Below are 15,877 nucleotides of genomic sequence, written 5' to 3'. Positions count from 1 at the left end.
ATTCTGTGAAAGAGGGAAAGGCTTAAAACAGCCCAAAGGAAGTATGTCTTCACTCAGCATACAATTCCATTGTGCAGCTTGCTGCCACAGAATGTCCAGGGTGCCAAAAGTATGAATGGGCTCAAAAAGTGATTAGAAAACATCATGGGAGAAAGGTCTATGAAGGGCTCTCAAACTTGATGATGCAGATAAACCTTCTGGCTCACAAAGGGAAATGGGATCATGTACTAGAGGGAACAGCAGTTGTAATTGTCTATGTATTTTCTTTACAGTCATCTACTGGAGAGGACACTAGGAGCTCTTAAACTTTGCAATAATCCAATGTGGTCCTCCTTGTCTTAGGTCAACAGTGACTAACCAGAAGAAAAAAAAACCAAACCACCCTTTCCTTTCTTCATCTCCTCTCCCACAGCTTTAGCTGCTGGATTTCAGCAGATATGAATCAGATGGTGACTGTTGTGTTCCTTTTGTTCTGTAAATGATTAAAACAGAACATTTCACACTTGCTTTGTGGCCCAGCAGAGAAATGCTACATTTTCCCATTGGCAAATCCTAAGGTGGAATTTCTGGCTATGGAGAAAGTGAGATCAGGGAGAGAAAAACTATCCCAACAGAGGAACATATGCAGACTACTTTTCTGTCTCTCCCGTGCTTGGCATATCTTCTCCCCATTTTCCATTTCCTCATCTTTCCTCTCTTTTCCACCTCCTCCCCACCCCACTGGCATTTTTTTCTGCCTGCTGCTTAAAGATGATTTAATTGAATATCAGAAAAAAAGGAAGCAGACAGAATAAAAAATGCGAGGTGAAAGCCCCCAGCACAGAAAGCCCTGGGCAGAGTAATGAGAATGTGATGAAATGGAAAAATAACGTGGGAGTGGGGGGTATGAACCTCACTCTGCCAAAACTGAGATGAATATGTACAGGAGATGCAATATATCAGTGGAAACCCCTAGGACCTGCACCTCACATTCCCTGACAGCCGACCAGAGGAGGAATTAGCTGGTGTGCTATTTATAAGTGCACCCTGGGCATGGTCAGCTGCTGGAGGAGGTTCCCCACAACAGCAGCTTGCAGGAAATACTGCTTTGGTGATACTGTCTGCCTGGGGAATAAACACGCCCAGAAATGAAATCCCATTGGATATAAAAGGGAAGGAAAGAAAAAGCCCTGGTCCCTGCCCTGTTTCTTCCCACTGCTTCAGAACCATCCAGCTGTTTTTTCTTTCTTGTCCTGACCTCATCTCATACTGGAGCAAATCCAGGGAGCGAGTACTCTGCTTAGCTGTCTTCTGCCAGAAACCAAAGAGGTCAAGTTATTAGAGAAAAATGAAAGCTCTTTGGCAGAACTGGAAAAACAGATGTGCAGAGATATTTCTGCTGCCTCCAAATACAATGCTGCCTATGAAATGTGTATCAGAGGCGATCTGATAAATGTGCGCAGTTGTCGGGGTAGAAATCTTAACAGTGGCTAATTATTTAGGAGGATGGGTTCCTTTGGGGCTCCAAGTTTACTGGAGCTGAGTTTACTGGCTGCCAGGTTACAAGATTACTTGAAAACTTCCTGCAGATGTGATTTACAAAGTGGTGCTCCAATGCTACAAGAGGTTCTACCTCTGCCTAGTAGCTAGAAGTCTCTGCAGGGCAGGAAAAGCCTGTAGCTATCAAGAAGAGAGAGGGTATTCTCCACCTGAGATATGGTAAGAACATCTTTTATGTCAAAGGCTTTGTGGCTTTTATTTACTAAATTTGCCTGGGTGGAAGTTTCTATGCAGTATATTCATATTTCTTGATTCAGCTCTTCCTGTGGTCTCCGCATTGCAGGGCAGCTATTTGTGCCATCCCCAGAGGTGGTGTTAAAGGGGCTGGACCCCTCAGTCTGCCCATCAGCCACTGTTAAAAGCAGCAGAGGCCGCAAGAAGTGGAATTGTGTGCAGGCATTTGGGGTTGCAGTGTCAGGCAGAGCGGGACAATTATTTGTTTGCTTGCAGCATTTGGAATCTGTGGGATTACACGCATGGATGGCTGCAAATGTAATGGGCATCAATGCCCGTGTGCGCTCGGGGTTTGGGATGGCTGCATCCCTGCTGCAGGGCCTCAGGGGTCCAGCCCCAGGTCTGTCAGTAGCAATTGCTCACAGCTCCCCAGCCAGCAGGTGTTTGGGATGCAGCAGGGATGCTGAGCAATGCAGGGGGCTGTTAAGGACCAAGCTATGGTGGCACTGGAAATGCTTCTCCCTTCCCATGTAGCTCACCAAAATGCTTGGGATATCCATGAGAGGTGTTTGTTTTCCCTAGCAGGGTATAAGAGACATGAGATGTGGATAATGCATGTGTCCTGGGTCCATGGCTACCAGGGAGAAGCAGGAGGGAGGCAGTAAAAAGAGATGGTACTGTCTTATCCTGAAAAGAGATATCGCTGTCATATCATATCTGCTGACCTTACAACTGGAGTTCTGAAGGCACTTGGTCCTGGAGCAGGTTAGAACCAAAAGGGGTGAAAAACGAACTTCTTTCCTGCCCCAATTTCCTCAGAATGACATAAAGCAAACAAACAAACACACAAAGTATTAAAATACTGGAGCTATTCCCAAATTGACCAAACAATAAATTTTAATAAAATGTATAAACAAATTACTAAGTACATATGAAATTTATTAAAATATTGGAGCTGCAAAGAGAGAAGCTTGGGTGGCAGTTGCCTTGCCCTCCTGGGCCGACACAGCTCCCCAGAAGTTATCAGATGTATCAAATCACAAGGGGTTAGAGAACTCCCTCTCCAATCAGCCATGCTTTGTGGCCACTTAACAGTTTATCAAATCAAAATGGAATTGAACAGGAAAAAGGATTTTGAAAATCATGTGGAAATGCACACCAGAAAATGAATAACATGAGAGAAAATTGAAACCATACTTCAGGAGAAAAAAGGAGTCTTTTCCTTGGGAATCTAACAGCATGGTTCAGCAGGCCTTTGCAAGTCTACTGAAAGATAGGCTGGCAGATAATTTTTTTTCTTGATATATTTGTTCTTTTAGCACCAAAATCACCACTGATCACTTTCACTGGGTGAAAGGGGAGCACAAACCCTGGGGCCAGAATGAGAAACAAAAATAAGCCCTTGAAGAGGCTGGATCTGCTGGGCCAAGGGCAGTACAGCCAGATTGTGCCCAGGCCCCCATAACACAGACTGGGAAGCAGAATAACCAAAATAATGTGTCTCATTTTGCCCAACCAAATGATCCAGTTGGAACATGAAAAAATGTAGTGCTTGAATTGCCACTTTGAAGTGGACTCAGTGGGCTCACTGGACAGCAGTGCCCTCATCCCACTTCATGTGGCACAGCGAATAGGCACTGAAGAAGCAAGGGCAAAATTTCACCTTCATTTTAAAATTGAACTGGTTTGTGCTTCACCTGTGCTCATAAGCAAAGCTAACCTCTCTGTGGGAGGTAGGAAAATCTGAAAAATCCAAGGCAAATTCCTCTTGGGGACTGAGGTGTCTAACTCTATTGTCAAGATTCTCCATGACTTTGCAGAGGATTTAGACATTCAAAAACCTGAATTTGGGCTTAATCTTCTCCCACACACTCAGGGCATATGCAGATGACAAAGGAACAGAAAATCTATGTCTAATCCAAGTCTGGTACTCTAAGCCTGTAGTTTTTCTCCTGAAGTGGTCAATAATGTGATGGCTCCCCTTCCCCCACCTCAAAAAGCAGCATATTTGCAATTCAGTGCTCCCCTGTTTGAGCATAACCCCAGCCTGTATTAGGTGACTTCATGGAGACAGGTAAAAGATGTTTAGTTTCAAAGCTTCAGAGAGACATTGCAGCATCTGACTGGCACCTCGCCTTGCACACAGGCATGGAGGGAAGGGCACCTCTGAGGATGCCCAGCTCACATGGCAAACGTCATTCTGGGGTAACTTCTGTCATGGGAGATCCTCAGATGCAGGAAATGCTCAGATGCAAGAACTGAGGAACCTGATTTCACCACCAAATATTTTATCCTTCTTTGCCTGTTCCCATATCCTATAGCTTCCCTCTGTCTTGCATCTGAGCAAAACTCAAACTCTGAGCAAAGCTGGGTTTTGTGATGCAAAAAAGTAATGCCTCAGGCTGCTGTGAACCCCAGCACTCTTTCGGTGCCTGGAGCTGCTGGGAGCCCTCTCTGCATCCATCCAGTCCTGTGGCCGTGGCACTGGGCCAGGTCCTCTCTTGCTGTGCCCCTTTATGGGGCTGTGGTGACAGTGAGTGGTTTCTTCAGCCTGTTGCTGCATTTCTTCCTACCTGTCTTTATCCATTTGGCACAGTATTGAGGAGGAAGAAGTCACCTATCAGTCCCTGGGAGAAAGAAGTACAAATACAATAGACAATCCTGGCATCACTGGGCAGCTTGCTGGACTGAAAGAGATTGAAGCACTGAGATGGGGAAACCCAAGCAGTGTCCTGGCAGTGCCACTCATCCCAAAAGATGCTTACCCTATGGGGCAGTGCTGGGAATAGAGTGTGCTGGGACTGCTCAACCCAGCCTGTGCCCACATCATGGCTGCAGGGATGTGAATGAAGTGCTGTGCAAACACCAGAGCAGCTCTTCTGCCATGTCCCCTCTGCCAAACCCTTGGCAGGAGGGCTGGAGAGGTCTGGGGAGATGGAGCAGTGGGTCACTCCAGCCCTAATGAACGCTCATCCCGTGGAGCTGGTGTGCCAAACCACAAAGACGTGTGATGGAGCAGGTGGGCAGCAGGGCAAGGGGCCGCGCTCAGGAATGTGGCGCTGTGTTTAGGAACGAAATGATATCCCTAGTCAGTCCCCGACAGCCATCGACTCCTCCATGCTCAAGGAGAAGCTAGAGCTCCGGGAGACGAGGAGGATGCCCAGGGTTATTCACGGGCTTGGGACGCGGCGTAACCCCCACCAACTGTCCCGCAAGGGACCAGGGAGTCTGTGGCGGTCTCTAGGTCGGGATTTAGATGCCGAGCATCCCCAGACATGAAGCGGGGCAGCCGTGCTGCCACACAGGTTCACCCCGGGCGTACCCTGGTGCCTTCAGTGGCTCCAACCTGGGTTGCAAGCCTCCAACCTGGGGTGCGAGGCTCCCCAGAACGTGCCTCCCCCTATCCCCGGCAGGAGGGGCGAGAGGGGCGGGCAGCGGCCGCCCCACGCCGGGAGGTGCCTGGACCGCCCCGGACCCGCCCCGTCGGCTGCCCCCGCCCCCGGCTGTGCCCGCCCCGGCCCGGCCCGCGGCGGCCGGCGGAGCGCGCCCGGCGGCGGCGGGGAGCGGCGCGGATGGCAGCCGTGCTGCCGGGGACGGCGGGGCGCGGAGCCGGAGGTAATGGCGGGGGAGGGAGACGGTGGCCGTGTGTCCCCGCTCGGCTGCGTGTCCGTGCGTACATGTGCGCGCACACGTCTGTCTGTCTGTCTGTCTGTGCATGGGGGTGCGGGTGCCCGTGTCCACGTGTGTGCGGGGGATCGCGCCGGGGTGTGCGGGGGTGCCGCGGCGGGATGTCGCTTCTCATGCCCACCCGTGAGTGCTGCCGTGCCCCGCCGTCCTCCCGGCAGGATGCGGGGAGGCCTGGGCAGCCTTCCGCCGGCTCCCGGACCCGGCGCGCCCCGCTGCTGCCCCTGGCTGCCCCGCAGGCGGTGCGGGAGCGGGGCCGGGGCCGTGCTGAGCCGCCCGACGCTCCGGCAGACCCGAGCCGCCGGCCCGGCGGGCGCCGCTGCTCCCGCTCCTCCGCTCCCGGAGTCCTCCCCGGGAGTCTTCCCCGCTCCGGGAGGGCAGAGCAGCGCGGGGCGCGCCCCGAAACAGCCCCGGTGGGAGCGGGGTGTCCGCAGTATATTCTGACGGAGGAACACGCCGGGGTCCGCCGCCCCGGCGCTCCCGGGAAGAGCGAAGCGCCGGCCGGGAGCGCGGGGAATGTTTCCAGCGGCGCTCGGAGCGGCCGCTGCCGTTTCCGCAGCAGCGATCGCAGCGTCCCCGCGGTCCCCAGCGCCGGGCTGTCACTCGGAGCGGCCCCGGAGCACCCACCGGGGACACCGGTCCCGTCCCGTCCCGCGGGTACGTGGGGCGGCAGCGCCGGCCGCAGGGGACACGCAGGAGGGGCCTCCCACGCCGGGAGAGCGCTTTCTCACGTTGTTGTTGCAGGAGGATGGTGAGGGGGAACTTTTTTTATATTTAACCTTCCTACCCATGCAAGGAACAAAGATAAACTCTGGTTTAAAAAAAAAAAAAAAAAAAAAGTCAGTATTGAAAGCAAAAAAAAACCCCAAAACCCACGACGTGAATTTAACCCGAATCCTTCTGCCAGGTTTTGTGATTCATAGCTTTAAGTACAGGAAGGTCGCTGCTTGGGCTTTTTCCTCTTTCGATGGAAAGAGTTTTTTTTTCTCTTTCCTGGTGCTGTGCGAGCATCCCGGGAGCTGTGGGCAGCTGCCGCCAGAGACAAGGATCTGGTGGCTTAGGGTCTGCAAGGCCCTTCTTGTGCATCCACTGAGTTCAGGTTATGCCTTTTTATGTATAGAAATAAGCCTAAAAGCTCCCTGAGAGAAGAGTGGCAGTGAGCATGAGTGCTGTGAATTTTCCTGAGCACAGCTAGCTGGCAGTGCCATTCCTGCTAACAGGTGTGCATGTATATAGCTATATATATAGATACTAAATATATGTACAGGTGTGTTTATGTATTTTTATGTATTTACATAGCTATAGACATATATGGCTGCATATATTGTATATAAATAAAATACAGACCATGTGTATATATTTACTTTTATACATAAATATGTCTATATATATGCAGTCATTTCTAATGGCCAGAAAAGCTTTTCCAAGGATTCTATAAATACCTTATGAAAAATGTCCAAGTGGTGAGGGCAGGGAATATTGGGTTGGCAAGAGCCTGTAGTAAAACCCCCTCTGAAGCTGTGCTGAGTGCATGGCATGGCCCTGCATGGAGGGTCTGTGTCCTGCCCAGCCTTCCTCATCCCCAGCCACAACTGGAGCAGTGGTGTGAGGGAATGAATTCAGGAAGGCTGGTTTTGGGTTGTTAAATGGGGGAGGTATGTGCCCCACAGTGCTGCTGGGGCTGGCCTTCCTAGTTTCCCCAGGCTGTGTGGGGCCACTGGGACACCGCCAATCACCTGCATGTCCGTTCTCATTTGTCCTGATGTCCTGTTCTCCCTGTCAATGTTTGGCAGGGGAAACTTTGCTTTCCCTCTTCTTTTGGAAAGCAGTCAGCTGCTGGAGGAGGGCAGCTTCAATCCAAAGAGGCATGTGTGGCCTCTCCTAAGTCCAGATATCTGCAGGATTGGTGACAGGCCTGAGGGCAGTTTCCAAGTCCTGGCCTCCCACAGCGATCTGGACCAAGCCCTCTGCGCATCAGTGCCTGGATGGAGGGATGGATGCGTGCATACAACTCTGGTGCTCCTTCCAAGAGCTCCTCTATGAAGAAACGCCAGCACAGAGCCAAAGGCTTTGCATTTCTCCTGCAAAGACACACCTAAGAGGGTTGGAAGGGATCCCAGCAGCAGCCTGGGGAGGGTCAGGCGCAACCAGACTCTTCTGGTTTCAGGATTATGCGGAGATGTTACTGCTGACCATTGCAGCTTTCCTTCAGGAAAGAGTCCACGGTGCCTTTTTTTCTCACTGATAGGCATGTAACTTGCTTTAAAGGCCAGGTCTGGTATAAATGTTATTTGGTGCTAAGGCAGGAGTGTGTGCCCTGTGCAGCCTTCTTGTCCTGGAAACCATTAGGAGGACAGCTGCATACTTGGATTTTCACACACAGACTATCTGCTAATGTAATAGTCCCAGTGGAAAGTTTAGTGCTCAGGAATATTTTGTGGATTTGAGAAAAATCCCAGGAGGATTTTTGGCTTCATATAGCAATTGCTTTTTGGCAGCTTTGGGATAGATGTAATCTGGTCCTCATTTGTGTCCTGAATTTTTAAATGGAACGGCCTGCCTTCCACTCAGGGCAGAAGTAGAAATAGATGGAAGTAGAAAATAATAGTAACAAGAACAGCATTACCTCTAAAAAAAAAATTCTTCGGGCAAGTTTTCTGTCCAAATGCTGCATTTAGGAAATGTATGTGTCCATTTTTGGTCATTTTAGTGACTTTTTGAGTAGGTGAGATGCTACTGTGGGTGTAAATTTCAGGTGGATCTGTAGAAGCCAGTGAAACTGCCCAAGGTTTGGATTGGTGCATGCGAGAGCAGAGTTTGGCCACACAGTCAGGTGTATCCCATTAGCAGCAGGAGGTCCTGCAGCATTTGCTGGCTTCCAGTGGCCTTGTCCAGGTCAGATGTGTCCCACCACGGTGTGTGGCTGTGGTTTTCCTGCTGCATGTCTGTCCCATATCTTGAAGTTGTAGCATGTCATGTTTGTGCAAAGCAGGCAATGGCAGCCAGCGTGTGTCAAGGCAGCACCAGCTGAGGAGAGGGGCCATCTACAGGGGCATGCCCCATCTCAAGGACACGTAGCATGGGGTTAAATAATTGAGCAGCACTTGGGATTATCTTCTCTGACCATGTTGGTTAACACAAATATAAATGTGCTTTAGACAACAGTAACTCCAGTGATCAAGTCTCAGGCTGGAAAATAATGACATTGTTAATTTCATTTAATGAATGATTTAAGGACTTTAAATGCTTTTAGTGAAATTCCTCCCTGTGACGGCTACCTAGGACAGACAGAAGAAGGTCCCTGCTAGTGACATGTCCCATTCCCTGGGATGTGTCCTGCTTGTGACCAGCAACATTTTGAAGCTGGCTTTGGTATGATGATGGCTCCACACCAGTGGCTGTTGCTGTGATTTTCCCTGTTTTAAATCTGAGCTGAGCCATCTGGGAGCAAGAACTACAGGCAATTATCTTGTTAGCACTTCTACGTATAATACCTTTATTAAATTTCTGCATTTTAAAAGTGGCTGAATATAAATTGCATGTAATGTTTTAATAATGGAAGGATCATAATTGTAATATAAATTCTGGTGGGAAGAAGGTTTAATTTCTTTTTGCTTTAAGTTATGACACTTAAGAGTTGGGCAAAGACTCTGCTTAGTGTAGGGTTATCTTAGTGAAGAACGAGCAGTTCTTCACACAGATCAAGTGAAGAACTGTAGATCCCTAGGATTGTTTGTTGCTTGTGTTAAAAAAATGGAAACACTCTAGAAATCCATACGATAGAGTTCAATGCCCGCCTTTTCAGTTAGAGAGTACTGTACAGCCTTTGTACTATTTTTGTTCTGTCCTTATCCCAGGCTCCTTTGTACACTGCAAGCTTGTGGGAATGACTCAGGGAGAAAGCTATTTAACCTAAAGGACACCACTGGCAAAAAAAAACAACATAGATGGATAAAGAGCAATGTCTGTGACTGTGAGTGGGAACCAAGAGGAATATTTGTGTGTGTCTGAGGAAGAGAGATCCCAAAACCTCCTCCAAATGGGATGAAAAAAAATTCCTCTTCTTCAGGATGCTGTTCTTTCAGTTCAAGAGAGGAATTTTATAACTTAGTTGCTTGAAGTAATAAGGAACTACGACTGAATGATCCACAGACCTAGGTCCTATTTCACTTCTGGTTAATTAATGGAAGGGCTTAAATATCGGAGTGACACGGATCATGCCAGTGCTTTTCTGTAATGTGATCATTTTTAAAGGCAGTAAGTACAGCAAAATTTATCATGGCTTAAACTCCTGCTCTACAAGTGTCTTGTCTGTAAGTTGTAGCTGATTGATGATTTTGCTTTTTTCCCCCAGTGGGAAAAGATTTCCTTACCTAAGAATTTATGTGATGCATTTTTATCTTGGAGGGTTTTTTATTGCTTGGAAATCAGAATTTATAGTGTAGTGAAAATGTCTGCAGACAGTTGCTGGGCTGACAAGTTGTGTGGCTGTAGCAGAAGTGTTGTCTCACTTGCAAGCTCCATGTCAGCCTTTGTATTTCATTCTTTTACTGGGAGTTTCTTCCCCTACTTTCAGCTCTGAATAATACTTACCCTTTCATCTCAGAGCAGCGATGCTGACATGAGCTGTCATTGTGCCACTGGCACTTTGATCAAAGCAGGAGTTTCAATTATTGATTCAATTCTTCGAATAAATTTGGGCTGGATGTATTTGTAGACTCAGTGTTATAGCTGCAAAGGCAAATGTGTCACTTATATATGGAGAGACCTTAAAAATGCACATATTTTTGCAAAGCCTAGCACAGCTTCCTAAGGAATATGCATCTTTTCCTTCATCAGGTTAATGCCCAGGTAATGTTTGGCACCTGGAGGTGTGATGAGAATACTCTGCCTGTATTCTGCCTGTCTTCTGGGGTGTGCCTGGGTCAGGGAGGAAAAACTAGCGTGTTATTCTAGCATTATAAAACCTGTTACCATCTGAGATGAAAGAGTGGTGATGGGCACTGTTTGCCCCTACATGCCACACACCTGATTTCCATCGGGAAGGCGGGGAAGTGCGGGCATCCGAGGGGATCTCCCGGGGAGGCAGGCTTGGCTCCACTCTTGCCTGTATATCCATCTGATCTCATGCCAGGTTTGGGAGCTGCTTTCCAAGCACATTTGCTTTGCTTCTCTCATAGGCTTTATTCTCCCCTGCTTTGGTTTTTGCTGAAGGGAAGCGTATATGAAAATAAGCATGTGAGGCTGAAGTTTCATGGAGAATGTTCATCCTTGTAGGCAGTTAAATTTGGACGTGTTAGCACAATTCTTTGGGAGAGACGGGGTTTGGCTGGCTTCATTGCCTAGTCCCATTAGTCTTGCTTGTGCTTTTTTGGACAATGCACTTTCTGGAGAGTGAAATGACAGTACCAAGAATGGGTGACTCCAGAAACTCTTCTTGAGCAGGGGAATAGCACAGCGTGGGTCCTGGAGCTGATACTGGGATGAGGATCTCTTTCCCCAGAGCGGTGAGTTGAGGAGGCGTAGCTCGGTCTGATAATCCTGCCAGGCACAGGGGTGCAGCTTCTCTCGCTTTCATGTGGGAAATGAGAGGTGCTGCTCACTCACATCTGGTGTGCATTATGCATGTTGGATTTTTGTCCTGCAAGATATTGCTCTGCTCCCGTGGAAATGATACTAGTGATGCTTGTTCAGTCCTCGCAGGGCTCAGGAGCCCTGGCAGTGGATGCAAGGTTCCCAGGCAGAATTATGGGGTGTGAGGATGAGTCAGCCACCCCCGAAGTGACCTAGAAAACTTGTGCATTGACTGGGGAGCTGCTGATGGGAAACAATCACCAGTGGCTGCCTGAGACCCTGCGCTTCCTTGGAGCTGTGGCTGCAAAAGAATCCCAGTGCTGTTGTAGGTACCAAAATCATCCCTTGTGACATTGTTAGGAGTCCAATTTTTACACTTAAACCAATAAGCGAGACATGCGAGTTATTTTTTTCTGTGCCAAAGGAAACTCAAGTCTTCCTCCCAGCTTTGGGAGAGTGGCATGGCTGTGTGGCTGGGGTTTGGCAATCCCTGCTCTCAAGACTGGGCTAATGCTTAGGGGAGGAAGTAGGGTTCACGGGTCAGGATGCACATGGAGGGGTGTCCAGCCTTGCAGAGGGTCCCTGTCACCCACTGTGGGGACTGATTGGTGCACCCTGGGCAATTCATGGCACAGCCTTTGTGTAGCCCCCCGGACCATGGAGTGCTTTACTGTTCTACTGTTATTTCCCTTAAATTATTCTCTACCTTTTTGACCTGAAATTTTTATGCAGCGGCAGGGCAGAGAAAATATTTTAAATGTCAAATAAGGTATTTATCCTCCTTTTTGGCACAGCTGTGATACAGAAGGACAGATGTGGTCTTGGAAATGATATAATTTTTCTCCTGTCATTTCTTAACTTCCCTTACATACTGTTGCAGGGTTTATAGGAGAGTGTAAAGCCTCCTTACTTTTTAATTTCAGATGATTGCTTAGGATCATATTTGAAACACCTCAGTCTCCTTTGAACCACTCGGTCAGTAGAGTACAGATTGAAAGAGAAATTTTTGAAAGTCAGCTCTGTGGTTTTGTTTGGCTGGGTGGCTTTTGGGTGGTAGAAGAGGAGTCATACATGCCAGCAGCATGGGCTGTGCTGCAGGCAGCCACATTATGTTACCTGGGTGGCCAGTGGGTGTGATGCAGAAACTCATTACCTGGGCTCTGCCTTGAGGTGTTGCCTCTAAATAACAGCAAGCTGTGTTTTCACAACTGGCATCTTCCAGTGTTTTGCTGAAGATGAGAGTAGTAGTACAGTTTGGCTGTAAGAAAACCATCTTCTCTGACTGTTTTTGTAAATTTGTTTCTTGGGGATGCTCTTACTGCTTTAAAAACATGGCTTTCCTCTCATGTCCCAGCAATGAGCTTCCTATGTGGTTTGCTTTAGATCCTTTTCAAAACCAAACTGAAGCCACATCAGAAACAGGAAATATTTAAGTGTTGCTCCACTGTCTCTGGGTCCTGGCTGACTGTCTGGTGTTAATCTTAGCAACTGATTCATTTGAATAGTTCTGAATCTACGAATGAATTGCACTGCTGTGCAGTAACCTCCAGGATAATACATCTGCTTCTGTACAGTGGAATGCATGCTTATCTAAAAATAAAGGAAAACAAATGAATTGGTGTCAGGCAGTCCCTTAGATGTAGGAGAGTTGGTAGAGATGCAGAAATGAAGGTCTGGAGCAGCTGCCCAATTTTGCAAGGACTGAACTGGGCCAGAAATATGCTCTTGTCTTATAGAGATGGCTGTAAGAGACACTAGATACATGGCAATTGAAGGCATGATGTCTGTGGACTGGGTTGCATCCTGGCATTCTGGGCCTGGCTTTGAGAGGGCGAGAGCAGAGGGCACAGCACAGCTGGCAGCTGCCTGCAGGCACCTACAGGCATGATGAGGTCAGTTCTTCTTGGCAGTGGCTGTCACAAAACATGGGGCAGCAGCTGCAGCAGCTGTGGTTTGTGGCTTGTTTGGGCTAGATATGGGTAAAAAGCCATTCCCCAGGGACGCGCCCCTGGCAGGGTGATGATCTTCATTCTAGGTTGCTCTCAACTGGCTTCTTAACTCCTGGCTGCTGGGCACCACTGCTCTGGCACTAGGAATCATTATTGGGATGAAAATTGCTCTTTTGGTGACCACTGTAGAGGAATGAGGAGGTCTAGGAAAGGAGCAAGTCCCTAACCATTGGATGGGTGCCTTGCACCATGTCAGAGCTGGATGTAATAAAGCCTTTCCCTGCAGAGAGGAGAGCTGGGATTTGGAAGGGTCCCGTGACAGCAAGTGGAGAAAGAAATGCGACTTGTGCCTTGCTCCAAATGGCTTGTGAGGTTCCACTAAGCTTTCAAGTAGTGCCTTATTGCCCATGATCTGGATTGTGGCTGTGTGCCAAGCACTGATCTATTGGCAGCTGTTTTCTGTGTTACACAGAAACTGATTTTCTGTGTCAGTTACAGCTGACATTTTATTAAAACCTACTGTGAATGAACATAAAATATTATTACATCATTTTTAATATCATAAAACATCATGACATCATTTTATGATGATAAAACATCAACATGGCTACAGCACAGTCCAGTAGTTTCTGCCTGGATTGGGGCTACTTGATTTTGACTGTGATTAACGGAGATCAGAAACTGAGCAGTTTGGCAGATGCTGGCATTTACCAGTCCTGATTTTAGTAGAGTATTGCTCTGCCACAACAACCAGGGACAAGTTGTTAGGTGAGAATTTCTGCTCCTGTTAAAGAAAAAAACATGTCTTTGTTCTCCATCTTGCAAAATTTGAAACCATGACCCAAGGGTGCCTACAGACTCAAAATGCAATTTTACTAACAGTTTATTTCTTTTGAATTCTCTTTGGTGAGTGGTGGGGCCAAGCCAGTATCTGCTGGCTGCCCATGTTGCCTGTAATGCTTGAAAGCTGCTTGTCTTCTTCTTTGGGTGTGCAGGTTTTCTTTGCTTCACCCCAATCTACTTTTTATTCATAGAACAAGCTTGGGTTTGAAGTGCACTGGTTGCATACAGGATTCCAAATTCCAAGGCAGGACTGTGTGTGTGGAGGAGCAACGAAGGGTGTTTTTAATCCTATTCTCTACCAGAATAGGCCAATAATTTTGGAAATTAGTGTACTTGAGATTTTTCTTGGGTCTGTGTCAGCATCAGCAGAATTTACAGACCAGTCTCCTGTGCTTGTTTTCACGTACATATATGGCTTAGATCTACTCAAGCAAGCAATCTTTCCCTCTTGCTTTCTAAATATAGATAACTGCCATACACATTCATGCATAATATGAATGGTAAAGTGATGAATTCATTAACATTTTGCAGAAATGCCTATTTCCTCTCCTCTTGGCACAGAAGAAAATAGTATCTTCGTGCCTGTAGAAATGACAGGCTGGATCCTACCCCCCCCCCTTGTCATCCCCCTGCTGCCTTGCTCCATGCAGTTGCATGGGGCTGGTGATGACCTGTGTAATATATGCAGGAAGCATGCAGTTAACTGAGCACAAACCAGGCAGTCAGGATTAATAAATCCAGGTCATTCATGGATGGCTGTTTTTCCTGCAGAGTGGAGTGCTGTGGATCCCTGTTCTTGTGGGCTTCCTGCCCCACAAGGATGGTCAGATGCATCACCAATGCCATTTTGAGCAGTCTGCCTCCTGCTCAAGCAAGTCCTGGGCAGTGGCTGGAGGTTGATGACCATTTCCTTAGCCCAAAACCTGTGACAACTAGTGGGGTGAGTGGAGAGTGAGCCTGCTGCGTGCCTGTTGTGCCAGGGTACTTGCAGCCAGAAGATGCTCATTTCCAAAGTTTGAATCTCAAGAAGCCTCTCTTTACAAAATTAGTAAATTCTCAGAAAAATGAGAAAGTAAAAATCACAAAGGCATAGAACAATCCAGTTGGAAGGGATCTCACAGAACATCTGGTCTAACCTTTTGAGGGAAGGAGACATTGTAGATGAGATTATCTAGGACAGTGTCTAATCGCATACTGAAAACCTCCAGTGATGGGGAGGATGCCACATCCCTGGGGAAGTTGTTCAGTGAGTGATTGTTTGCAGTGTAAAAAGTTTCATCCTTATGTCAAGATAAAACATCTCTTAGTGCAACTTGTGCTTGCTGCCCCTTCTCACTGTAGCTCCTTGTGAAAAGAGACCCTTTTTCCTCTCTGTAGCCCCCCTTTAAAAGCTGCAAGACTGTACTGAGAGGTCCCTCACAGCCTTCTCTTCTCTGGGGAAAAAGGACCAAATTCCTTCAGCCTTTTCTCTCAGAACAAGTTCTACAGCCCACTAATAATTTTGCAGCCCTCCTTTGGACCCTGTACAGTCTGTGTCTTCCTTGAATTGTAGGATTATGCCAATGTCATTTGTGGCTTGAAATATAGGGTCAAGCCAATGTCATTCCTGGCTTAACACTGCTGTGATGCGTTTTGTATCAGTTTGTTAGAACAAGCACCCCTGAGAACAGATTTAGGATGAGCCTTGTTTGCCAAGTTGCAAGCAGAAAAGGCCTTAATGCTGTGTAAGTGCTGCTCGGCAGAGACTAAAACATCCCTGTATTATCAACAATGTTTCCAGCACAAATCCAAAACATAGCCCCGCAGTAGCTACTGAGAAGAAAATTAACTCTGTCCTAGCCAAAACCAGTGCAGTGCAGCCATCAGTGTCTGTGGGATGCTGGGGGATGCAGCTCCTGTGCAGTTGGTCTGCAGCACAAATTCCCATGGCCCTCCAGCTACATCCACTCCTTACTGTATTAAGAACATCTGGACAAAGTGATTTATAAACTCTCTCCCTTGATAGCACTGGTTGTATTTTCTGTCTCAGCAATTTTCTGTATTGCTGAACTATTACTCATGAGCAGATTTTGTGGTAAGACCTTTTCCAGACTATAGTCCTATTTAATGTGTGG

At 47.7% G+C, this 15,877-nt stretch overlaps 1 protein-coding gene across 1 annotated transcript in view; it reads left to right on the top strand.

Moving 5' to 3' along the window:
* Positions 1–5,253: 5,253 nt before the first annotated feature.
* AMOTL1 (angiomotin like 1) overlaps positions 5,254–15,877 on the top strand; it is a 54,134-nt gene continuing 43,510 nt past the window's right edge. The window contains 1 exon segment of the mRNA XM_036385790.2: positions 5,254–5,328. Within this exon segment, the coding sequence (XP_036241683.1) occupies positions 5,286–5,328 (43 nt within the window). The 5' untranslated portion in view covers positions 5,254–5,285.

Source organism: Molothrus ater, chromosome 2, assembly GCF_012460135.2.
Source record: "Molothrus ater isolate BHLD 08-10-18 breed brown headed cowbird chromosome 2, BPBGC_Mater_1.1, whole genome shotgun sequence".
Classification (NCBI taxonomy): Eukaryota; Metazoa; Chordata; class Aves; order Passeriformes; family Icteridae; genus Molothrus; species Molothrus ater.
Note: the sequence above shows the minus strand (reverse complement) of the source record. Positions and strands in the feature narration are given on the sequence as shown.